Here is a 26,147-nt window from a genome sequence, read left to right on the forward strand (position 1 = left end):
TTTACAAACACAAGTGTTTTGATTTAAATACTAAGGCCTTCACATTCATTAGAGGATCAAATCCTGAAAACGGGGCTTGTCTCTGACTCTCTTGGTGCCTCCCAGTGAACCCTGGCCAGCCCCGGGTCGGCAAACAGCGGGGGGGCAGCCCCGAAGTGACCGACAGCGGGGGGACACTCTCTGGTGCCCCGAGGGTACTGAGGGCAGCTGGGCTAGTCACCTTTGCAGCAGAAGAGACACTGGAGACATCAGTGGAGGGTAAAAGGCCGACTCTGAACAGGGGGCCAGTCCAAGGTTTATTCGGAGCTCCCCAGGGAGCCCCTCTCCTCAGGGGGCGCCGTGCTCAGAGCGAGACAAAGGAGTCTCGAGGTTACATTTAAAGGGGGGGAGGAAACCGAGGGTAGATACATTTGCTGCCAAATAAAGCCCCTCCAGGGATACAGCCTTAGGGGATGGACATTTGGGATAGCGTATAACATCATCCTTGGGGGGCTGACCCTGGCTTCGGGCTAATCACTCGACAGCTTTGACCGAAAGATCTAGATAGAAGGGATGGGATGCTGAGTGACTGACAGAGAGCCAGGGCGGGGATTTGGGGGATGATCTCAACACAGGAGAATGGTTACATAGGTAGAGGAAGGGGGTACAAAATCCAACTATTACAAAGTATTACAAAGTATAAAAGCGCGCTGCAACAGGGGCTTAGTGAAAGAATAAAGTAGTTTTCAAATCCTGATGTGGCAAGAAGAGCACGACAAGAACACTGGCTTCCTTCTTCCTCCCTTGAAGGCTGAACATTAATGAGGGCTGAACAGCAAGTGTAACTCCAAACAAGTGCCTGAAATAATGGTCAGTCAACACTATTTCTTCATCTTTCAATAGCATCTAGCTTCAAAGGTTTTCTCTAAAATGAAAGACTGGAGAGTTCAGACACTGCAATACCAGGTGGTGTTCTAAGACATTACAGCAGTCTGTCAGGGTCCTGATTAAAACTAAAGTCACACACAAGGGACAGGTGATCGGAAGGGTAATTGAATGAGGGCAGCCTGTTGGGCCCAATTTGCTCTTCAGTCAGCAAGCCCAGGGCTGAGTTCACATTCAAGGCATGCTGGGAATACCAGATATAATCCAGCGTGTGCCGGCACTCTCCAGAGGGCCGGATCTTCCAGGTGGTGTAGGGGGGCTCCGACTGTCCATCGGGGCTCAGCAGCTTGTATGCACTGTTTAAATTGAGGCTAGAGTTCGAAAACTCCCTGTAGACCTCCTCGGTTGGCTCTGCATTGAAGTCTCCGCAGACAATCAGGGGGATCTTTGCTCCCTGGGTGATGTTCTTCAGGTTCTGGAGGAGGTCACAGCCCTGAGCAGAGCGGAACCTCTCCCAGCCCGTGCGGGCTTTCAGGTGGGTGACGGCGATGCAGAAGAGCCTCCCGGTTTCGTGGCACTTCAGCGTCTGAGCAATGGCCACCTGGTTGGTCTTCAGCTTCATGGCGGTCAGACGGATGTTGGCACTGTTGACGAGCTGAAAGCGTTCCTTGAGGAAGAACATGGCGCAGCCATCTGGCCCGTTGTTATGCTCCACATCGAGGCACGGTGACCATGGCTTTGGGAAGAAAGTGCACTGGTAGCCCAAGCGGCTGAGGAGCGGCTCAAAGGTGTCAAAGTAGTGGTCGACTTCCTGAAGGCACAAGATGTCGGGCTTGTATGCAAGGATTTCCTCCAGGATAAGGCACTTCCTCTCCTCCCATTTCAGAGCTTCCATGGGGCACTGAACAAAGTTGTCTTTGCCTTCCCCGAGAGCTGGAATTAGCAGGGAAGGTAAAGAAAAAACCCCAAAGTTACCAATAGCTGAAACAGCCTGTCATGCTCCACGTTTTATCAGTTTACATGTGGTGACTTTAAGGGTACCAGATTTTCCAGCAGGTGTGAGAACCTCTTCTCAAGTCACTGGAGTCACTCAAAAAAAATTAAATTCCTTTTACAGATAAAAGATATATTAAGACTTTCTGCCCCTCTGCCCACTACACAAGGGCAAGTACTTTCACATGTGGCTGCTGCAGCATAAGCCAAAATAAAATGAAGTGGGTTAAAAGAGACTGCAGAAGGTTAAGGCAGTCCCTATGAGGGAAATTGCCCACACCAAAATATTTTAAGATGAGGCTGCTGCACTCATGAACTTACAGCCTTGATTGAAAATTAGCAGTTAAAATTATTTTTAAGCATTAAGAATTCCCATAGCAGATCTGAATTTATGGATAGTTCACCAAAAAGGTAATCATAAACTAAAGAGAAACTTTACAAATAAAACTTAGGAAAAGGATGAGTTTTCTCTGGGGTTAACAACCATCTAAAACTGATGGGTCACATCTTTTAGAATACACTATGCTCAGTTAAGACAGGAATTCAGGACTACCTTTGGCATCAGAGTTGCAAGGAGAGACCTTTTTTTCCTTTCCTATGGGACAGAAGGAAAGCCACTATTTCAAGTGCTCAAAATATTCCCCCTGGCTCTCAGTCAGCTGTGTCTCATGTAGCTCACTCCTCTCCCTCTGCTCTGCCAGGGTTTTCATTGCTGCATTTGATCTCAAGTTCATACCTTGAGCTCACAAGCATCTCCTACCTTGGGCGAGGATGTTCCACTGCATGACCCGGATGGGGCGGTGGTTACTGGTGGTATTTTTCTTCAGGTTCACAAAGTTCCTCTGAAAGCGGGGTGGCCGCTTCTGCAGAACAATCTGACACTCCTCCAGCAAATCCTTGGGGTCTATAGGATCCAGCTGTGCTGAGTCCACCTGCTCCAGGCAGTTCTGGTGCTGGGATACAGCACCACTGCTCAGCGTCTTGGCGAGTACGCTGTAGAGCCGGCTTGTGCTGTTTCCCATGGAACACACTGCAAAGGAAAAGCTGGTGTTAGAGATGGTCCACCACAACTCTTCTCATCACCTGAGTACCTTGTTGCAGTGCCAGCCATTGGTGGTTTGTGCAGGAGCCTGTTCCTGAGTCTGAGACAAAATAAGAAGGATGCGAGGATAAAGTTAGTCCTGTGCAGGCTCATGTTCTGCCTGTCATCAGAGGCTGCAGCCTACAAACAGCCTGGTTTTAAGACATCACGCTGCTGTCTCCAATAAAGAAGTCTTTCAGCCAGAATAGCAGGGCTAAAATTAACTCTGCATATATTGTAGAAAAAAAACAATAGAGCACACTTTTTCCCTGTTCACAGAGGAGAGAGCCCAGCAGGTGGACTAATGCTGCCTGCTCCTTATTTCATGTTCAGCATTTGCTTCTGATGGAGACAGCACTCTGTATGGCCTGGCACCTCAGTCCATATGGAATGCCTCCAGGCTGCAGACTTGTTAACCTGACTAACCCTCAGGGTTAGTATTTAATAGGAATCTCTGATCAGTGTCATTTATCCCCAAAGCAGTAATGCTGTCATGAGAATGAAGCAGCTAGAGGCTTCTGCTGGCTTAGACCTCAGGATGTGGAGTGGAGAAGGAAGTGTCTCCCAGCTCCACATCCCTATGTTCATTCCCCCCACCCTCCTCTCTCCCTTTGTGCTCCCTCTTTTGTGCTGTGCCCCAGCTCAGCAGTTTCCAGCATTCCCTGCAGTCCTCCCTAGCACCAGCCACCTCTGTTCCTTTGACCATCTTACCCACATGACCTGCACACAAGCTGCTGTCTCCAGCTCTCCCTGCTAATGCAGCTGACCCTCACTCAGCCCTATGTCTCCTACGGGGAGGTCCCCCTATCCCACATGGGCTTACAGCTGCCACAGGACAGGGATGCACATGTGCCCCTGCTCTGTTTTTCCCCTTATGTACATTTTGTGGTATTTCTACACTGTGTGTGCAAGAGCTCTCCAACCCTGCCTCAGGGAGGGAGGGCTTTGCTCCTTCAAACACAGGCAGGAAAGGGCAGTGCTTGCACTACAGCAACTTGCATAAGAGGCAACGCTGACCGAGTTTTGTTGTTGTCTCAACTTACTTATTTACTCTGAATGCCTTTTGCAAAGGGAATCTTAAGCAAAAGAACTTCAGTGTTGCACTGCTGTTGGCTCACAGTGGTTTTTAAGTAGGTTTATTTGTACATTTGAGTTACTTTAAAAAGGAAGAGGATGAAATCGTCAACCTCCGCTCACATCTTGCAGAAGATCTGGCATGCTACCCAGCACACCTGCATGTTCAGACTGAACTACAGCACTATCCATTTTAAGAGCTGGTGACAGACATACAATAATGACAGGCTAGAGGGGCAGGCAGTTCAATAAACAAACTCGGGAGGAAAAGAAAGACTCTCCAGCATAAGCCCCACAACCTTGTATTTAGGAAAATGGATACTTTTAAAAGCTACTAAAACCTACTTGCTTTAATGTGTGTTTTGTATGTGTAAGCCCATGGAACAGAACCTTTTTCCAAGAAAGTTGTGAAATGGGAATTTAGATTAGATATAGGAAGTTTCTCCTCATCTCTGTTCTTTTAGTTAAAGTAATAGCAGTTCCTCAAACTGAGATGTGATCTTGAGCTCACACGTGTCTTTCCAGGGAAGCTATGCATAGTGTTTCAGTTTCTGCAGTCTTTCTCAGTTTATAAATAAATTTACTTCTCAAGAAGCCAAATACTGCTGAAGTAGAAGTGGCATTTAATAGTGAGGGGAAACACAAAATCCCTAGGCAGGATCCTGACACAGCTGTGAAGGGAGTGGGAGCAGGAATGAAAACACACTCTGTGCTGGATACAGAAGGGTGCAGTTTACACACAACCAGAGCTGCCAGGCAGCCATGTAGAAACCCAAAGAAATCAGTAGAGCTTTTAATAGATGCTCCACAGGGAGCCACTCACCTATTTTTAGGACAGGTACAACCCCTGGCTAAGTGCTCCAACTGGAGATAAGTACAGTGTTTTCTGCTGCATCAGGGCTGCTGTCAGCAGCTGAGTACAGCCCCTACCATGCCATGGATGAGCATGGCTCATGTGGGGCTCTCCAAAGGAACACTGGGAAATAATAACCCTCCAAGAAGCCATTAGCAAGCCCTTAGGTTGCTTGTGGTGTGACCTGAGTCAGAGGGATGACATTAAAAGGGACAAGGTAGATGTAACACAGCTGGAGTCAAAGGTCTGCTGGCAAAGCCCTGAGCAGCTTACAGCTGTTACAGCAGGATCAAGGCTAAGCTCAGCCTCCACCTGCCAAGCTGCAAACAAAGCCAGAGTACTGTCTAAATCTCATCATCCCTGAAATCGTGGTGTATCCAGCTCTTTATGGGGTATAAAGCATAGCATAACCTGTACTATGGCCCAGAACTGATCTGACAGCTTTCAAAGTCAGTCATGTCTCAGGAAGGAAAAAGAGCTTCAGTCTTCTTTTGAGGGCCCAGAGACAATTATGTGAAAGAGGGTCTGTAAATTAAGCACTTTCAGTCCTGGCATAGGTGGCTTGAAAGTTCTTGGCTGAAGGAGGGGGCTCCTTGGGAAGATTCCAGCTTAAGATGCCTGCTTATCTGCACAAGTGCTTTGCACCCAAAGTGCTGAAATCATGACAACACAGACTAAGGTGTTCTGCAGAACAGGGGCCAGACCAACAATCTGACCATGAAAGCTCCAAACATAGAATGCATTTTGTTATTTCTGCAATGCTGAACCATGTCCACAGCAGTCCACCTATACAATACAAGCTCACCACTCTGAAATATTACAGTGCAAGTTAAGTGACCTGTAACTTGCTGGGATAATGTGTGCTGTGACACTGTGGAGCTGGTGAGGGCAGAGGCACAAGCAGACTTCTGAGCTTGCACTGGAGCAGTGGATAGCAAATATGAAAGTGATTATCCTGGTGTTATGTAACAGGGAACATGAACTCAGCAATTACTATTCAAGGTGATTAAAATCAAAAAGTTCCTTCCTCTCAGCAAGGATGGTACCTCAGCATAGTAAGGGCAAGGGAAGAATTCAAAGTGTGAATTAAAAGTAATAACAGGGTGTAAAGTTGGAAGGTTTCTTGCATCATCCAGCACACAAGAGATGAACTTCTAGGATCTCAGACAATGAGCCATCAGAGACTTTTCTTTAAGGACTTTGCTGCAGAAGGGTATTGGGCCCTGACTTTTTGGGTAAGGTGAACAACATTCTCATTTCCCTTCTTTTCAAGGCATACCTCCCAGCACCACTTTCAGCCAGAAGCCCTACCCTGCTTACCACAAGGCTTTCCCTGCCATGTGAATGACCCCACACACCTGCAGTCTGGAGCTGCATCAGCCTCCACGGCCCCAGAGGCCAGCAGCAGCTAGAAATGCCCTCCTTGGAACCCCAGTTCCAGGAACAACTTGACAGGCACCATCCTATGTGACAAAATCTATGCTACCAAGGTATCATACTACATGTACAATCTTGTCTGGAACAGCAATGAGAGTTTGTCAGAGCAAGGCAGAAGCTGCCTGTTCTCAACAGGTGACACCAGAAAGAAGAGGGAACCTCAAATCCTGCCTCCAGTAATATAGGGAATCACTACTTGGCACAAGCTCTGGAAACCTTTATCTTCATGAGTGCTTTATTAATCACGAGCTCAATTCTGCCAGCTCTCAGATGCATATGCTCCTCTTCCCTGTAATTCCATGAACTTCAATCCCACCATATGGCATCCTGGCCTAGCTTCAACAGGAGGAATGGAAGCACCCTACCCCAGCCTGGCTTTTACACTCCTCCTGTAACAGCAGCAACGGAGTGAACTCACTTCACCCCAACCCCAGCTGAAGGCAGTAGGGGAAAGTGGATCTCCTGCATGCCAGATATGAAATATAGCCTGAACATATTGCCCAGAGAAGCTGTGCCCTGTGTTCCCTGTGCCTGTTCTAGCACTGGAAGTGTCCAAGCCCAGCTTGGATATAGCTTTAAGCAACCTAGTGGGTCTAGTGGAACATGTCTCTGCCAATTGAGGGAGGGCTAGAACCAGATGACCTTTAAGGTCTCTTCCAATCCAAGCCATTCAGTGATAAAGAGCTGGGCTTATCACCCCACCCACAGCAACAGTCTGGAGCATGGTGGCTGCTACCCTGCTACCCCAGCTTTCAGCAGGAATGGCTCCGAGTGGGCACTCTGAGCCACGGCCAGAGTCAACAAAGGTGGCTTAAGGCTGGATCCGACCACAGGGCTGCGGTGGGTGCATCACACCAAGGTGGCGTCCGCACCGGCACACAAGGGCATCTGTGCACTTTCCAAGTCTCAAGTGGGGAATGAAGAACGGATTGTAATCATTTAACAGTACAGGCTAATAGGGACCTGATGGCTGCTGCTGCCTGTAACCTGGGCTGTTCCCACACACTGTCATGAGTGAAAAGACCTCGCTGTGAGTCAAGCTCATCCTACACAAACTGCAGCGCTAAAGAGGGCAGCTCAGCTATGTGAGAGCAGGCTCCTGACAGCGGCATGCGGACACTGACCTTCTGACTCACCAGACAGGTCAGCCCACCCATACCTGGGTTGGCTCCAAGCACCCAGCCTACGTATGGGCGCGGAGGGTGCCCTATCCCTCACATGGAGGACACCGAGCCAGAAACGCCTGAAGCTCCGGCGGGCTGTCCGGCAGCCGCGATGCTGTGGGATGCTGCCCGCTCACACCGGGTGGGCGAACGCCACGGCCTTAGAGCCCAAGGGCCGGTCCAGTCCCGGAGAGGCGGCCAGCGAGGGGACAAGGAACACGCTGACGTGGGCAGGACGGCCCAGATCCCGCTCTGACAGCAGCAGCCCGGAACCAGCCGCCCGGCTGTGACCCCGCGCGGTTCCCGGGGCGGCTGCGCACCCTCCTCGGCCAGTACCCACCTGTGCGGGGCGGCGTCCCCGGGGCGGGCGGGCCGCCCGCTGCTGCCTGCGGGGCGGCGGGGCCTGGGGGCAGCGGCAGGCGGGAGACCGAGGCGGCGGCGGGAGCGCAGCAGAGCGCGGCGGGAAGGGCCGAGCAGAGGCAGCGCGCGGAGCTCTGGTACATGCTCCCGGCGGGACGGAGCGGGACCGGCAGGGATCGGGCGGGCTGGGCGGGATCAGCAGCGCAGCTAGGCCCGTGCCCGCCCCGCGGCCGCGCTTATAGAAGCGGCGGCGCCCCGCGCGGCGTGTACTTCGGGCACTACCACCCTCACTGGAGGGGGGGGAAGTGACAAGGTACAAACAAACCCTCCCGGCAACGCTGCTCGCCCACCAAGCCCGCCCGCGAAGACCGGCGAGCCCGCTTTCCACGGCCGTCCCGCGGATCCCGCTGCCGCTGGCGAAGGACGCCGCGGTAGGAAGAACGCGCCCCGTGGCCGCTCCCGCCTCCCCTACCCCGCTGTGGAGTGGTCTGGCCCGGAGGAGGTTTCCCGCCGGTGATGTCAGCAAAGGGCGCCCTCTGTACTCACGGGTGTCACGGCTCAGCGGCCGCCCCGCCCCGCCGGGAGCAGCGCGGCTCGGCAGCCGCGGGAGCCCGAGCGCAGCCGCGCGGGTGTTTGCAGCGCTAGGGATATAATATCCTCTACTGGGATGCCTCGCTCAGACACGCGCATCCCCCTCGTCACGCCCGCTACGTCCCCAGGACCACGTGGAGAGCAGGACGCTGCCCCAGCGCAGCATCCCGCACGTGCCGTCCCCTACGGGAGCCTGCGAGGCGCTGGGCTGGGGGGAAATAAAGGAGCAACCCCCGATAAGGGGGCTCTGGGCCCCAAAACAGGGAGCTGAGGGGTGGGTGCTCTTGTTTCCCCCGCTTTCCGTGGCCTCATTGCTTCAGCGCCCCGTGTCAGGCCAGGGAGGCCAAGAGCAGCCCCAAATTCCTGTGCTGAAATTAGGGCATTGCCCGCAGCTAGTCTGAACAGGCTTCCTTTTGAAAATGTGACCCGCCCCCGCCCAGAAATACTAGATTCTTCGTGCGTTTGATAAACTACTGAGGGGGCCTAGGACAGCATGGCATTAGACCTGGGTCTGCTTAAGCGCCCCTGGCTCATCCCTCTTTTTCCTAGGCTTTCTCTTGCCAGGAAGATGGCATTAGGGCACAGCAGCTGATCCCCGTGTTCCCTGTGTTTTAGTGCCTGCTGTCAAGGCTTTTTTCCTCCAGCTTGCTGCCTACTGGGCTTAGGGTGGTTATAGCCATCCTCTGGAGACAAGAGAGAGTAGTAGAATCATTTATGTGGGAAAAGACTTCCAGGATCATCAGGTGCCGCTGCTCCCGGCTAGATGAATACCGACGGGGGTGGTAGGCGGCAGAACCCCCTTGAGCCCCGTTGAATCCCAGTTGCCAGCTCTCGGCGCAGTAAGACACACAGAGCAGTACACCGGTCCCGCGGTAGCTTTGTTTGATGGTAAACTTCCCCTTCTTCTGCCTCCCAGGACCCTGATCGGGGGAAAAAGGAGCTTATATTTGGGGGCAGGTCCCAGGGGAGGGTACAATCTTTAACAAATCAGGAGAATTGGGAGTAAAAAACCAGGCGGTAAATATAATGTATAAACCAATAAAAATCCCAAGGGAGGAGAACAGTTTCAGTAAAATTGATAGAGTTTGGAGAAATAGAAACTAGCAACTAACAACAAGAAATGTGACAAAATACTGGGAAAAGGTGGGAACAAAAAGGAAACAGCATAAGGAAACTACCAAATTACAAATCAAACAATAAACCTACTAATAAAACAAACAAACAAAAAAAAAAAACCAAACAAACCACTGCAAGAATCAGGGTGGAAGGTTTTGTTTGGGTGCTGGGGGCGTTCTTCTCTTGGTGGGCTCCCAAGCCCCAGCAGCCCACTGCACCAACTGTACAACAGGGTGGGGGACACCCAGAAAAAGGGGCACTGGGGAGGCTAAGGATGCTTCCAGTCCTGTCACATTAACCAGATGGAGCCAACAACCCACCTCGGCAACTGCCAGACAGTTCAGCAACTGATCAATATGAATGAATGGGGATCCCCAAAAGTATGGTGCAAGCATTAAAAAAGGCCATTCCAGAGCAACCTCAGAAGAGTTGTCTCAGTTCAGCAGCATCACAGGCTGGGCTCTACTGCCGAGCAGAAGTCAGGTTTTGGAGAGGATCTTACCTCTGTTCTTTGTGCTGTCAGGATGAATTACCTGCAGGCTGCCTGTGTGACATGTGACCTCATTCTAAGCTGCAAACAGAGGGGATTTCACAATGTCCCTGAGCTCCCAGAAAACTCTTGTCTGTTTTGGTTTTGGGCACATATGTTGGCATGCCTCTGGGTACAGAGGAAAGGGAGTTCTGACCTTTCCAGGGACTAAATTGGCCTCCAGGGCTGGAAGCAAATGCAAGGTGCCATCAGAAAGATGGGACTTGTCTTTTCCACTGGCATATCATAAGATCTCTGACTTTCTAGGTGCTTTTCTTTCCTAAGCATAACAGCTGATCCTACTTTCCCCAGTGCAGGAAGTGCACCTTGGCTTGGGCAACACTGGTTGATCTCTGTCATTGTTCTACCAGTCTTTTAATCTTGCAGACTGTTTTTCATGGGCCTGGTGTTTATTTTCTTCTATAAAAAATAAGCATGTTTCTTTCACATCATGTCTTCTAAATCTTTTCTTATTACTGTCTCCTCAAGCCTCTCCTTGGCCCAGCTCTTCCCCACTGTCTCCTGCATACAGCCCACCACAAATTTGCTCATCTTTCTTTGTGTTACTCTCCATTCCAGCCACATTTGTCATTGTCAGGTCATTCTTCATGACAGTTTTCATAGTGCAAGGAACTTTCCTTCCCCTTTGAAGGCAGGTCCATTTTTTGTCTTTCTTTCATCATCTGGTACCACTCTTCTTGCCTAGATTTTGGAAGGGCTTGTTAGGGGTTCAGAGACAACTCAGGAGAATAGATATCTAGAGTCTTCCAGGATGATGGAGTTAGCTTTTCTTTCTGCCCATCCTCTACGTGATTTGCTTTCTTGTTCAGACTTTTCTGTCTCATTTCTAGAGCTGGGTTTGATCTCTTGTACCATTTTCATGCTTTGAACCCTCTTGGATCTGACTGACTGCATCCCAGTTTCATCACTGGAGGCTTGTGCTAATTCTGTTACTCTCATCTGTAGTTTTATCTGTTTGTCTTTGTTACTCATTTCCTTTATGATTATCAAAACATAAATTGTGATAGTCTTACAAGCCCTCTACTGATGATGTTTTTTCTCTCAATGCTGTTTTTCTCTTCAAAAACACACCTATAGAGCAGCTGCAGTTTCAAAAATAAACTAGAACAAAATAAAGGCAGAAAGTACAGCTGTTGTGTGAGAAAAACAGCAGACTCACCCAAACTCCAGGATGTACCCATGGAGGAAAGAGAACCTTTCCATGTCTTCTGAAACTGTCCTGGAAGGACAAAAATCTATTAATAATTAAATCTATGTTTGACGCAATTCAAGTAGGGAATTCACAGAGGAATTTGCTATTGAACAAGCAGTTCACTTTTGTAGGGTGATAAACCTAGGCACAGCCCAGGTGGCCTTTGCCATGACTTGTTTCCATTACCTCAGCACACAGCCGGGGAGAGGACACAGCCCAGCCGGCCACCTGGGAAGTGGCCAGTTCCCAACCTTTGTTCTCGCGGCTGGGAGTTGGCAAAACCTCAAGCTTTGCCAGCTCACTGCCTGGACCAAGGCAGAGGGGTCAGGGGCTGCTCAGCCACTTGCAGCCTGGTGCCCTGAGCTCTGGGTGGCTGCAGACAGCATGAGAAGCCGAAAACTCTACCAGATGCCCAAAAGGGAGCTTCCAAGCTGGTGTGTCCAGCAGCACCAAGACCTTCCCAGCCTGAATTTCAGGCTTCCCAACTCCTGCTGAGGCAGGTCAGAGCTGAGCAAAGGCACTGGGGTCAGCCAGGGTCCAGGTGGGATAGAGGGCAAAGTCCCCCAGAGCCCTGCCAGCGGGGTTACAAAAGCCATTGCAAGGTCAGTCCGGTAACAGGGGCACTTGCACAACCAGCAGGGCCGGTGACGCAGACACCGCTGGCTTTTGGCCAGGGCTGGATGGCCACCAGGGGCTGGGAGCTGCCTGCAGTCCTACCTGCAGCAGCCCAACCAGCATGTCTCCACTGAGCACACCCACCCAGGGGAAAGTCCAGTCCTGGGCTTGGCTGCTCTGTCATGACAATCCCTCTTCAATTACAAATTTATTGTCTGGAAACTGATGACTGGCAGGTTTCTTTACTGAGGCACCAATGTACCATGAAACCAGCATAACAGGGCGTGAAAAATAAAAGTTGCATTTACTTCCAAAGTTGAAAACTAGCATAATTTTACATGACAATTACTGTGCCCAGCCAAAGGTCCTTGGCATCCCTATGTCAATGTCACCGTTCTCCATCACTTTGCTTTTCAACAGGAGCCCAGACAGCAGCAGTGAAAAAAAAGAAAAATTAAATGAAAGAAAAATGATGTCAAGAAGACTGTCCTTATCTTAGCCTAAAATATCCCAAGGTAGTCATTGGGAAGGAGGATGGATCTTCAGCCCCTTCATGTGTCAGAGCATGTGTCAGAGAGCAGCACTTGCAGATCACCTCTGAATGGGCACCAGGGAGGACCAGTGACAATGAATGGTGCTTCTGCACAGCCTCAGACTCACTCCTGTTGCTTCTACACGCCTGTGTGCCAGGAACTGCATCACTGCCAGAAGCTCCACAGGGGCAGCACCTTCACTGATTTGGGCTCTGGAAAGACTGTGCAAATCCCAGGCTTTTCAATGGTGCTCACTCCATTGGCCTCTGTTTGCCTCAGGGCTCTGAGCAGAGGCAGGTGAACCAACCACTCATGCATCACAAAGTGTTCCAGGTCTTTCCAGCAGGTCAGGAAATGAAAGCCCTGCCAGGCCTGACCTTTCTAAAGACCCCTGAAAATTATGTCACCATCTGACAGCTGCTCAAAAGTTACAGCCACATCACAATAACATCCTAAATGGAAAATGTGTCCATTTCTGTCTCTCAAAAGGCAGACTAATGGCTGAATGGAAATGTTTGCTAAATATGCTAAATGGAAATGAATTATCCTCCCCTTGTTCAGATAGATACCAGGTGAGCATTGAGCCAAGTGGTTGTACTTGCTTCAATGACAGCTATTCACTGGTTCCCTTCGAAGTCACTAATATACATAGAAGGAAAATAAAATAGCTTTGCCCAAAAAAGGCATATAGCAGGTCCTTGGAGCATAAATAAGTATTCAAAATTACAAAGTGTCAGAAAGTAGATTCAGAGAGGTACTAAGCAAGTCAAGAAATTATCTGGCTACCTCATGTAGAAGTCTTGGAAATTTTGATTCCACAGGCAGACACCTCTTAGAAAGACACCTATTTCTAAAGACGAAGTACTCTATTTAATCATCCCCACTGTAGCGTATATTCACATCCGAGATGAAGTGGCATGCATGTTTCTTTAACAAGATGTCAGAAGTGTCACTATCATTCCCTCTTCCTTAACTGCCTGGAACACTTTACCATCTGCTACCCAGACTTGCTGCTGGGTAGCAAGACAGATACTGGGTTCAAGTGGCAGAGCTCCATATTATGAAATCTTTAGTGACTGAAGTGCTTGACTGAGATGAGAGCTGAGGGCTTTGGAAAGCTATCTCTGCCACAGATATGTGGCAATGCCACCTGTTTTAAACACCTAAATCTCTACCCTACTTCACCTCAGGTGAACTTGTTTCAGGGCAGCCTCCTTCAAACCTGCCATGATCCCTATGTTTCCCACTAGTGCTGGCTCACAGCTTCTTCCCAGGTGCGCAAAAGCAAAGTGAAGCAGGGAGGGGACAGCAGGTAAGCACTCCCAGCCTGCTGCCCAGGAAAGGAGGAAGCCCCACAGCAGGTTGTTGGTGGGGAGGTGAAGGGCTCCTGGTGACGTGACAGGGGAAAAGGGCATCCTGGGGGGCACAAGGCCTCCCACAGGAAATCATCCAGCGCTCCAGGTGATGGCATTGCTCATGGGAGAAATCAAGTGTTGCAATGTGTGTGCACCAGGAAGCTCAAACCCACAATGCTCACAGCCATCTGTGCTGTGCAGAATCTCACTGCCACAGACTTTCTCCTGTTAATCCACTGTGACACTCCAGGGATTGCTGTCCATCTCCCCAGAGATGGCAGCTTCAGAGCATGCTTTTCCAAGCTGAAAATGTTGGCAGTTAGAGTAGCAGTACCAAACGTAGCACAAGTGCCTTCCTGATACAAGTTGGGAGGAAGTGACTAAGGAGGTGGAAGGATCATTATCCTCAGATCATTACTAATCCCAGGGAAGGGGAGTTTGAGGAAATAATTGCTTTTATTAGATGCTGGAAAAAGTTCAGTCAAAGCCATATTTTTTAGTAAGTAACAACAGCCTGAGATTTCCATAGCATTGGAAAAGGATTAACAGTTTGGGCAGGATGTTTGAAACATCAGCATCTCCAGGGTAAGATCAGGTCAAAAAAACCTAAGAAAAAAACATTTCTTACAGCCCATGCACCCTTCCTCTCCATTTGCTCACTGTTCCCAACTTGTGGAAACATCAGTCAGATGCACACGGAATAGCTGAGATCAGTTCCTGAAGAAACTTCTCTCTTTTCAGTAAGTCACATGCACCTAAAATTAATCATATCTTTTGTGTATGTTCAGAAGGATTTTATTTTCCATAGAAGGCTAGTAGAGCTTTTGAATCACCCCCAAGGAGTGCCAAGCAATCACCGATTCACATTTTGGAGCTGAACCACCACTTTTCCCAGTCCTGGGAACAGAGTGGTGTGTGCGGAAAACAGCTTCATTAAGGGATTTCTTTTTCTTTTACAAATGCTTCTTTTATTGTCTTGCAAGCATGGGCTCACTAATTGGCTAAGGAAAGCCAACACTCAAAAGAGCAGGAAGCAGGAAACCTTCTGTCCTTCCTCCTTGGAGATCACATGAAGAGGTGGTTTGGCCAAAACCCAACTACTTGAGTCACCAGAAAAATAAAATTAATAACAAATATATTGCACTGCCATTCATTAGTTAATTAAGGACTGCTAAGTTTGCTAGGTGGTGAGCAGCTCCAAGAAGTCTGCTGGAACAGGAGGTGAGGAGGATGAGCAGCTATTTCTGTGGAAAACCCAAGGTTTTTTCCATGGACAGAACAAAGAGCCATCAGGACAAGATGCACCTGAACGCCAGCAAATGCCTGACAGGAGCTGAGGATTTGGAGCTCAGAGATTGGCCCAGCTGCTCATCTCCTGAGCAGGACACAAAGCCAGCAGCTTCGCTGTCACCAAGTCTCTAATCTGTCAGCAGCAAAACCCAGGCTACCTATCCCCTTGGCCACTACTGTCAGGGATTTTCTTTGCCAAATCCCGCCAGAAATGGCAGGGCCATTGGGACAGATCATGGATTCCTTGGATCACCAATGACTCTTTCCTTCCAGAAGTATCTGGTCTTCTGAAAAGGGGAGGAAAAGCTGGTTACAGAGGTTCATGGACAACAAGCATAGAAATAAACTCTTAGTCATCGGTTTGCTCTTCTGATAAGGGTGCCCAGACTTGAGAGCAGACAAGCCCAGTCAGGTGCAGAGCCCTGCAAGGAACCAGGGCTTCCAGTCTTGCCTGGCGGTCAAGCCTCTGTCTCTTTGCACATTTAAAGTGGAAAGGATATGAACCAGAGCTGAGAGATCTAGAAGGGATGGTCCACATGCTTGAAAGCAGAGAAATCCAGGCTCCAGCCTTTTCCTTCCCAGGCTCTCCAGCTGTTTCTCCCCTATGCTCCCAGCATTCTCTGCCAGGCTACTTCACTTTACAGAAAACTGGAAAAGTTAGTGGGGTACTAATTACCTACCTATTGTTTAATTATCTTTCTTGGGGTTTTAAATTTGTTTGAAAACATTTACATTAGAGTATTTTGCTTAGGGAGAGCTAGATGAGCCTACACACAGCAAAGTGTAAGTTCAAGGACCAAGATCTAGGACCTATGAAAGACCCTTCACTTCAGGAAATTAGGATCTTGTTCAACACTAAATCCATTTCCCTCCACTAAGCTGAGTCAAGGTCAGCAGAAAATTCCTCCTGAGATGGACAACAAGCCCTGGGCACTAAAATTCATGGTGGGAGGACTGTCCAGGCAACTCAGAGGCAGCCCAGTGACCTAGTCCAGCAGCAAGGCAGCACAGAGCAAACCTGTGAAACAAAAAAACATGCTTGCAAACACTGTGAAGCCAGGTGGTTGATCATTAGCAACTCCATCAAGGCTTGAATGTGTGTCCTGGAGGGGAAAGGCTGTTTCAAAATCCATGACCTAACTGAGCATCCCTCCTGTGATGCCGTTCAAGATCCAAAGTCTAGCAAGGCAAAGGTCTGATTTTCACTCCAACTTGGGCTTTTAGGGCACTGTCAATGGGCAGTATTGTGGACTGGTGTTAGGATATAGAAATCCTGGAAGCATTTATTCTTTGTACAGTGCAGGGCAGACATATGCAAGAAGAGAAATGCACTCACCACAACTGACTGAAAGCCTGTCTGGCTGCTGGTGGTAGCCAAATTCACATTATCACCAAACCTTCTGTAACTGCTATACTGACTGTTCTTGTAATTGTAGGAAATTACCATTTGATTGTCCTCATGAAACAGCATGGTTGTAACACTCTCAGTTGTTATGGCCTCTCTCAGAAACCATACCTTCTGTGTTGTCACCTTCATTTAAATGGCTGAGAGTTGTTATGAATACCAACTCCATTTCCAGGTCCTGAGACATGGTTTACAATGGTGTTCCCCAATTTAGTATTCCCACTGACCCCAGACCATGTGCTGCTTGCTCACTTTCTCTCTGCTACTCCTGTGATGAAATAGAGAGAATTGAAGGCACAAAAAGCTAAAGATCACAGGTTGAAATAAGAACAATTTACAGAAACAGCAATGGAATAAGAAAATTAAGACTAGCAACAAGACACTAACAACAGAGTTAAAATATAGGCCCTACAGACCTCACACAATTTAGTGTTCCTGCTGTAGCCCCCAGACCACAAAGTGCTCACTTGCTTCCTTCCTGTTCCCTATGCAGCAGGATAGAGAGGAGAACTGGAGGCACAAAAAGTTGAAATAAGAACAATTTACTAGAAAAGGCAAAGAAATAGGAAAAACTGTAACAACAATACTAATAGCTGAATGTGCAGATGGGTACACAATTAACATGCAACTGCTCACCTCGTTAAATCCAGGATGATGTGACCACGGACTACCAAAGAAACAGCACCACCCTATGTCCATGGCATGAGGTAGCCTCAAATAATTGCAGGGCTATGCCGTTCCTGGCTGCTGCAAAAATTAACCCTGAGACAACAGGATAAGTGAAATGCCACTGCATCTCCAGGTGAGGTGTCAAGCAAAAGGCAGAGCTGGCCTTGCTTACAAAAACTCTGCATGTATTTATTCCCTCAGCTGGAAAACAGTGGAATTTGACAGAAAAATAAACACAGCCCTGGCCTTTTTGAATGGGAAAAACATCTCAAACTCCTATGCCTGATGTTTTCAGGTCATGGATGGGTTTTGTATATGGTTTTGTAACTTTCAGCATGAACTCTGAATTACTTTAACTTAATGGTGTCTGGTATGAGCTGGCTCAGTGACCATAGCACAGCTGGGCTGACTCCACAGCTACACGTGTAGGTGTATGGCTTTTCCAAAACACATGGATTAGTGAGCATTGCGTCTTTTCCAGCACATCGTCTCCAAATCCTTCAGTGACTTCTGCTGAGATGGATGGTGAACTCTGCAGCAGCTTATTTTTGTTTAAAGAAAAAAAGTTACATGTTTATAACAATAAAATATGAAATTATGGTTATGGGTGATGGCACATTTTATTTGCAATGCCACTGCAGCATCAGTGCTGTGTGCTGCATATCTTCGGTCTGAGGATGTGGCAATGCCCTGCTGAAGCCCACTGCAGGGAGAGGTGGCAATTTCTTGGCTGTGGGTGATGGTGCTGGGGCTTTGGAGAGTCTGGGTGATGGGGTGGGGGATGCTGGGACATCACAGCTATTTATTTTTTTTCAAATTGCATTTGCTGCAGTTTCTATTATATGTGTTTTCCAGTTACTGTCCAGCTGCCAGGTAGCTCTGAGACAAAGCTTGGGGCTGCTTTCATTGAGTGTAAGATCCTGGGCTCACCCTGGAAGTTGGTGGGAAAGCTGGGGCTGCTAGCAAGCACTGTGGCACAGAGGCAGCTGAAGTGACTTGTTGCAGGTGTAATTATAAGGACAAGATATACCACTGCCTCCTTACACACATTGGTGGGCTCCAACTGGCACTTGGCAGCCCCTAGAGCACTCAGAAACTCCCCATGAGCCCAACCTTGCTTACAATTTCAATTTTTTTAATTTCAGACAAGTGCAATGTGAGCCCTCTGTTTTTGTTGCTAGGTGAATAAATTAGTTTCTGCTCGGCAGTAGTTCAGCCTTGTTTGTAATTGATCCTTGGTGGCCTCCCTGCCAGTATTTTGCAGTCTGCATCTCAGGTGCAGCCCTGTATCCACACAAATTCAGGTTTCCTGCACTAGATGTCCCTGTCTTTACAGAGAATTTAAGAAGTTGACAGAACAGACAATTTAACTGGAGGGGAAGGAAGTTATGTGGAGGGGGTGTGTAAGGGGCTGAAAATCATATTTTCAATTATGTTCAAAATAAGGTTTCTCTCTGAAGTTCTCAAGAGGAATTCAGTGCTGCCTGAGAAAATGAGGTCCCTGAGAGCCTTTTCCAAGGAAGGCACAGGGGTCTGGTGGCTGTCTCTTCATCTGTCCTTGCCTCTGCAAGGTGCACTTGGTGGGATTGACTATGTTTTCATCTTTCTCTTGGGGCACAGACCAAAACCAAGAATAAATAAGAAAAAATCCACTGATTGACATGAATGAACAATTTTCACTGAGTTTCTTCTGGGCATCCAGTCCCTCCAACCAGGAGCTTTTCAACACACACCCAAAGTCCCTCTCCTCCCACCCTTTGGTTCAAGGGTCTGTTTGAGCCTGGCAGCTGATAGCCCTGGGGCTATCGTCTCCACCCGGAAGGTATTGGGCTTGTGCTTTGTGAATGTCCCCATCCCTTATGACGCCTTGAGAGGCTACCTAGAACAGATGCTAGACAGTGTTAAAGGAATAAAGTAGGTATTTATTAAAAGGCCTTCAAAGGACATGCCTTGGGCAGTACAAGAGCCTGGCCAAAACTACACCCAAGATGGACGATGGATCATGAGTTTTCACACTTTTATAAGTTTTGGTCCATTTACATATTGGAGTTAATTGTTCAATTACACCTTCAGGTTATGAAGTCCCATCCTCCCAGATTGCTTTCCTCAATCCACTGTTGTTTATACTTTTTTTTGGGCCCGAAGCTGCAAAGATGTCATTGGGTCTCAGGCTGGAAAAGGATTGTTTTGTCTAACTAAACTCTGAAGAGAACTTACTAACACTTTATATGAAGTTCGGAGTTATACACTAATGCAGTACAGAATCTGAAAAATAGAAATAACATTAATAATCTGTAATAATAATAATAATAATAATAATAATAATAATAATAATAATAATAATAATAATACCAAGATGGACGATGGATAATGAGTTTTCACACTTTTATAAGTTTTGGTCCATTTACATATTGGAGTTAATTGTTCAATTACACCTTCAGGTAATGAAGTCCCATCCTCCCAGATTGCTCTCCTCAATCCACTGTTTATACTTTTTTTGGGCCCGAAGCTGCAAAGATGTCATTGGGTCTCAGGCTGGAAAAGGATTGTTTTGTCTAACTAAACTCTGAAGAGAACTTACTAACACTTTATATGAAGTTCGGAGTTATATACTAATGCAGTACAGAATCTGAAAAATAGAAATAATATTAATAATCTGTAATAATAATAATAATAATAATAATAATAATAATAATAATAATAAACAACTTAAGGCATCACCTGAGTTTGTTACTTTATCTTATCTTCATTAGGGAACAGTGTAGGGCCTCTCAAAGTCCCGTTCAGGGTGTGGTGGTATTCTCTGGACGCCCATCCTCTGATGTGCTGGGGAAAAGAGCTTACCCACACAGAGGGGATGTCATGGCCCACTGAAGGCCCCACCCAAAGGGGTCTCCAGACCCTGCAGCAGAGCACTGCAGCCTGATGCAACAGACCCTCAGTGTTGCAAGGGACAGTGTCAGCCTGGCCCCCTGCAAGGGAGGCATGTGGGCATTCCCAGCTGCCCAAAGTGTGTATTAGTCCACTGGACTCTATACTTTTCAGTGTGTGGTGGTGTGCCATGACAGGGGACCCTCAGCAAGAAGAAGACCTGATGGAGGGGAGCAATGAGCATTGCTGGGACCCTCAGAAGGGTGATATAACCCCTGTCACTCTCTCGCTGTCCCTCCACCCCCTACACATACTTATTTTTCTATTTCTTTATTTATTTTCTCTTTCTTTCTCTCTTCCTCTTTTACTATCAATTTTTTGGCACCGACATCTAACCTTGTTTGGTTTTAATCTCATTTTTAGGTATATTTTGAACCTTCAAAGTTCCTTCTGGTTTATACACAGAGACTTAGCTTTCTTTGCTTTTCTGGGTTTAAACCAAATCGCAACAACTGTGAATATTCTTTCCTTTGGATTTGGCAAATAATGGAGCATAGAAATACACTGCCATGCCAGATCTGCATGGCCTTATCAGGTCTTACCTGGGTATTGCATCTCTCCTTGCCTGACAATGAACTATTTCTGCTCCTCTCACTGTGTCACACATCAACCTTGGGTGCAGAGCAGGCAGCATTTGTGGTGTGTCATTTCATATTTTCCTGTGACTTGGCTAATATAGCAAGAGGGTGAGCAGCTCTCATGGAGTGCCTTGGGTGTCCTGACGCACACTGTGAAGTCTGGAAGTAGTCAACACTGCAAACCTACCAAGCAGTCTTATCCATTCAGTATGGCCTTGGATGGGACTTTTGGCCTTGGATTGCATCCCTGGGCATATCTGATGTAATTGATTTCTTCAGCAACTCTGCTTTTCCCATGGTGGGACGATCAGAGAATCACAACATTGTTTGGCTTGGAAGGAACATTAAAGATCATCTAGTTCCAACAGCTTTTACTAGACCAGGTTGCTCAAAGCACCATTCAGCCTGGGGTGGGGGACAGGTGCCAAAGCCCTCAGTGTGACACTGGCAGACTTAGCAAGGAGGTATGTTGTCCTTTATATATATTTTTTTTTTACTAGGATGCAAAGAAAATCCTTTATCTAATGCAAACTTTGTGTCTCTTTCTAAACTGCATGTAGGAACACAAGGCACTCACATTGTGTTTTACTGCAATTTGTCCCTCTTCTCACAGCAGCTGCTTAGCACAATTTTCCTATTCCACTTCCATTGGCATGACAGAACCACGTCATGAGACATGAAACCTCTTGAACTTGCCTCTTCTTTCCTCTTAAATCTTGGTAAGGGCACAGCAGAGCCACAGACACCATCTGTGGGCTGGGAGGGTGTGCTCCATGTGAAGAGGGAGCTGAAAGGTGCTGCCAGCGCAGGGTTTGATACCCTGTCTTTCCATAACAGCATTCTCTTGCACAGGAAATAGAGATTTAGGGTACAGGAAACCATGTGATTGCTTGAAATCCTCCTCACCATGGTCTGCTGGGCTCTGCTAAACCAAAAGAGAAATGGAAAGATCAGCTCTGTGTCAGTTAAATTTCAGTTAATTATGAAAGGTGTCTGGAAAGACCTGGAATGAAAACAATGTGTAGGGAAAGAAGATAGTGATGCCTCAGGTTTTACCTTTTACATTTTTCAGATTCTGTGCTGCTTTAGTGTGTGGGTCTGATCTTCATATTAGGGGATAGTGAGCTCTCTTCACAGAGTAGGTAGACAAAACAATTCTTTCTCTATCTGTGGACCAAGGACAACTGATACAAATCTCAGGCCCAAGAGCATAAATAACAGCAGAATGAAGAAAAAAAACCAAGAAGGATGTGACTTCATAACCTAAAGCTATAGTTGGACAATTAACTCCAATATGCTAATGGACCAGAACTTACAAAAGTGAGAGACTTTGTGACCAGTCATCCATTTTGTGACCATTTTGGGTTCATCTTGAGTATAGCCCGGGCTGGGCTCTTGTGCTGGATCCATTGAGGATAATAAATGCCATTTAATAAATATCTACTTTACCCTTTAACTCCATCTTGTCTCTGTTCTAGGTCAGTCTTCACAAGGCATCAGTGGCTGCAGACTGAACCAAAAAACAGCAATTGCTTTTTTGTAATGCATTCAAAGGAAATGGACAAATTTTATTTGGAATTTATAATCAAAGGGGAGTGATCCTTTTGACTGAAGATTGAAAATTGCTTGATTATCTTCACTTTTTCTGTGCTTGCATAGGGAAGTCTTTTCCCTGCTGGTGAAGTGAAGGAAAATGTAAAAAAAGGAGAGGGAAAGAAAAATGGTGCTTTTGTTTCCACTTTATATTCTGCTACCAACATTAGCAAACAATACTGATGCTTTTTAGAGCTGTTTTTCCACATATGTGAGGCCTCCCTGGGGAAGGAGGCAAGGCAGAGGCTCTGGCAGCTGCAAATATGGTTGATTTCCTCAATTTTCCACAATTCTTCAGTTCTATCTGGCTCCAGTCTGAAAAAACCCTGAAAAAACAAGGTAACTTTTTCAGCCTCCTTATCTGTGAAATGGGATGATCCTTATTTTTTTTCTAGAGGGTGTGCAAAGATTGAGGATGGTTCTCTTTTTGACATATCCCCAAAAAACCTATCTCAAAGGTTTTTACTTGTTCACTTTGGAGAAGGAATAATGGAAGGTGTGGGCATCAAGGGCAGTGCAAAATGTTGGATCTGGGTGAGGATCTTTTCTGAGCTGGCTCCCACAGATGTGTCTGCCTCTTCTTTATGCTTCTTCCATATATATGGCAATCCAGGGAATGAAAAGAAAAAGGAGGGAAAACCCTAACCCCACCTCTTGACCATTCATGGCAAATATATTTTATTAATTGCACACCCACACACTCATCTGGACTCATGTAGCCAAAATGTGAGGAAATGTTGAGCTTCCCAGTCCCTCCAAGACAGAATTAGTGTTAGAAGCTATAATTTTTTCAGAGGAGCATGCCCCTTGTGCACAAAACTCCCTGGAAGCAGATTGCCTGGAAGGTGAGGAGATGCAAGCACCATAATTTTATGCAACATTTCCAGTAGTGCTGATCTTTGTAAATCATGGAAGTGACATTTTCCCCCAGCCTATATCTCTGAGTAAAGATGGCCCAGCATGGTCATCACCCCTTCCTTCATGTATGGAAGGTTGATGAAAGATGTTATAACTTTCCCTTGTCACTGAGCTTTCAGGAGCTGTCACCATCTGTGTTAGGCTATCAGAGCATTCAACAAATAAGCCTGAGTCCTTGCAAACCACTGGAGGCTGAGTAGCACAGAGGAGGAAAAAGAATATTTCTTTTGTTGTGAAAGTACATAAGCAGGGAACTGCTGAACCTGGGGGATGCAGAAATAGCCCCAAGCACAGGCACAGAGAGTGGAACTGGTAATTACACAGGGTTCCTTTAATCAGCTGTTGTGCTTGCCACATCATGATCCAATATTTGAGCACGGTATCTTGTCTAGGAGGTTGTTGAGGGGAGCAGGGAACTCCTAGGCTGTGCTGAGCATTACCTGGAGATGGCTAATCAACAAGCAGAGAGTGGGAAGGAGATAAAGACAAGCCAGTTTTCTCCCAGTATGTTCACTTTGCAATCTGCAGCCTTTTAAACTGTTGTGGTTTGATTTTTTTTGAATGCTGCAGCATGCCTGAGTAGAACTGGTCATCATGAACCACTAAATTTCTGAAACCAGAATTGTTTGCTTTAGTCTTTGACATCCAGAGGACTTGGGAAACCTGTTAGAGCTTTATCCCTTCCAGAAGCAAGAACAAGCTTTTTGTAACTGCCTCCCCTGCCTCGACTGCCCTCTAACATCAACTCACTGAATTTTTAGCATGTCCTTCATGGAAACAGCTATCAGCTGAACTTTTTGCAAATCTCCCCATGTCTTGGTGTTTCTCTGTTTCCTTATCTTGTTTACAAAACTCATTTGCTGGTTGGGAAGAGACACTGTACTCAATGGGATGCTGAGATGTGATCTATTCTCTGCAGTGATACAGGCTCCAAAATGAATGGGTATTTATTTATAGTAATATAGCAGACAATCCATATGGAGGTGTCATTTTGTTTGTAATCAATCCTGTCACAGTGCTCTGGTTGCAGCAAAGTAACGCTTTTCTTTGCTCTGCTTTGGTTTTTTAAGTGATGATTTGGTTTAGTCTTCTTATTCAGACTGTCATTTTTCTTTGCTGAAGGTGTATTGCCTCCATTATGCAACCCTTGTAGGTGAGCATCAAATATCCATGGGCACTTAAAAGGGAGCCTACATAGGGATCATGCATAGTCCCATGGCTGCTGATTATAGGGAAACATTCCAAATAGGAATGTTGCAGCATTGAACCACTCTTGTGGTGAAGTAAGCAATGATTTACTCCTTTAAAGTGTGTCATTATTGCACTAACATTGTATTTCTGGATTGATTTCAACTCAGAATCTGATGACAGAGTGGATATTTTGCTGCTGGAGAAATTGACCATCCATGACATCAAACAAGCTAGATATATTTAAAAAGAGACATCTTTGGTATGCTGAGGAAAACAACAACAAAACCTCCAGAGGTCTGTATCTGGGTGCTGTGGAGATGCAATTGATATGTCTGTGTTGTCAATTTATGGCTGTTACCATCAAATGGGAGAATTTGCCCATTGCTCATGAGTGAATCACCAGAAAAATAATAACTTGCTTTATGGAAGATACTGTATAAAATGGAGCCATATAGTAATATTTAAAGGCTGTCTGGGCTTGGATCTGGATATTTTACAATGCAGTGCTGCCCAGAGAAGGAGGGCTCTGAATGCTAGCAGGGCGGTGGGATGAGGAGTGAAAGTGGAGCTGGCAGGTGCTTTTGTCTCTGTGCCCTTCCCTCCCATGCTTGTCCAAAGCCTGGGACACCACCTGTATCTTGTCAGGGATTTTGCCCAGATCACTCATCCAATGGCCCTGTGCCTCCATGATGTCCTTTAATGTGTGGTGGATTAGTCTTGTTTGTGTGTGCCTTGGCTTGTCCTGCACATAAATAGGTTTGAGGCTGTTTCATGTATCTCTTGTGATACACGAGAAAAGCTTGCAAATGGCCTTCTGTCTGTAAAATCAGAAACACCATGGTTATGAAAGTTGCTATTTACTATATTTCCTTTAAGATAAGAGAAATGCTTTATTTCTCAAAGAGGCAGCTGAGCTGTGCAGAGACAGCTCTTGTCCTTGTCTCTGGGATTTAGGGAAGGGGTGACAAAAATACACAAAACACCCAATATATGCTTCATGGTCTTAGTAACAGCCACTCGATTTTCAATAGGAGATCCTTCCTCTCTGCCACTTTTCTATGAAGCCTTCTGTGCTGGTTTGAAAGCAAACCAGTGGGGGATCCCAAGTCAGAACCACAATTTAATAGGAAATTTAAAGTAAAATGCAGTGGTACAAAACCACTGACAGAGCCAGAGTACAACCTGACACCCTGTGGGTCAGGGTGTTGTAGCAGTCCCATTAAATGGTGGCTGCAGTCCTCCTGCAGTGACAGATGTGGTTCTGTTGAAGCAGTGATCCTGTTGAGCAGTGATCCTGTAGAAGGGTGGAGTTTTCTTCTGAAGGTCCAGCGGTGGTGTAGATGGGCCTGGTCTTCCTCTGGGAAAGCTGCTCCTCTGGGAATCCAGTGGGAAAAGGCTCACTGTGGTATTCCAAATTTCAGATTACATCCAGGTAGGAATGCTTGGCTCCTCCCTCTGGGTGGAGCATCTCACAATGGATGATGTAATTTTGTCAGGGTGCAGTGACACTCAATGGCTCATTAACAGAATATATTTCCCAGGCGGAGGATGGCTTATTGGAAGAGATAAAGAAAACTGCCCCTCCTGGTTTTAACAGATGGTAATAGAATACAAAATTTTGGTTACATCTTGCATTGCAACCTAAGACATCTTCTAAGATAAACAGGTTATGTAAAAATATATTGAAAATCTGGGAAATAATTGGCAGGTTTGAAAGAGGCTCAAGGACATCCCTGGCACCCTTCTATGCAGCACAGTGAAAAACAACTGGAAAATTGCTTTTTCTTCCTAGGCT

At 46.8% G+C, this 26,147-nt stretch overlaps 1 protein-coding gene across 1 annotated transcript; it reads right to left on the minus strand.

Moving 5' to 3' along the window:
* Positions 1 to 635: 635 nt before the first annotated feature.
* On the minus strand, positions 636 to 8,289 carry NOCT (nocturnin). Its single transcript, XM_041412151.1, has 3 exons — positions 7,806 to 8,289; positions 2,618 to 2,887; positions 636 to 1,797 (listed from the first exon to the last, which is right to left on the minus strand). The coding sequence occupies exons 1-3, from the start codon at positions 7,966 to 7,968 to the stop codon at positions 962 to 964; spliced, it is 1,269 nt and encodes a 422-aa protein (XP_041268085.1). The 5' UTR covers positions 7,969 to 8,289; the 3' UTR covers positions 636 to 961.
* Positions 8,290 to 26,147: the final 17,858 nt, after the last annotated feature.

This window comes from Onychostruthus taczanowskii, unplaced genomic scaffold (genome assembly GCF_017590055.1).
Source record: "Onychostruthus taczanowskii isolate IOZ18803 unplaced genomic scaffold, ASM1759005v1 scaffold38, whole genome shotgun sequence".
Taxonomy (NCBI): domain Eukaryota; kingdom Metazoa; phylum Chordata; class Aves; order Passeriformes; family Passeridae; genus Onychostruthus; species Onychostruthus taczanowskii.

Coding starts and splice junctions, on each gene's coding strand:
- NOCT (XM_041412151.1), bottom strand. CDS start 7,968: ATGTACCAGAGCTCCGCGCGCTGCCTCTGCTCGGCCCTTCCCGCCGCG. Junction 2,888..7,805: donor GGGGACGCCGCCCCGCACAG/GTGGGTACTGGC, acceptor TTTCCTTTGCAG/TGTGTTCCATGGGAAACAGC. Junction 1,798..2,617: donor GTGGAACATCCTCGCCCAAG/GTAGGAGATGCT, acceptor TGCTAATTCCAG/CTCTCGGGGAAGGCAAAGAC.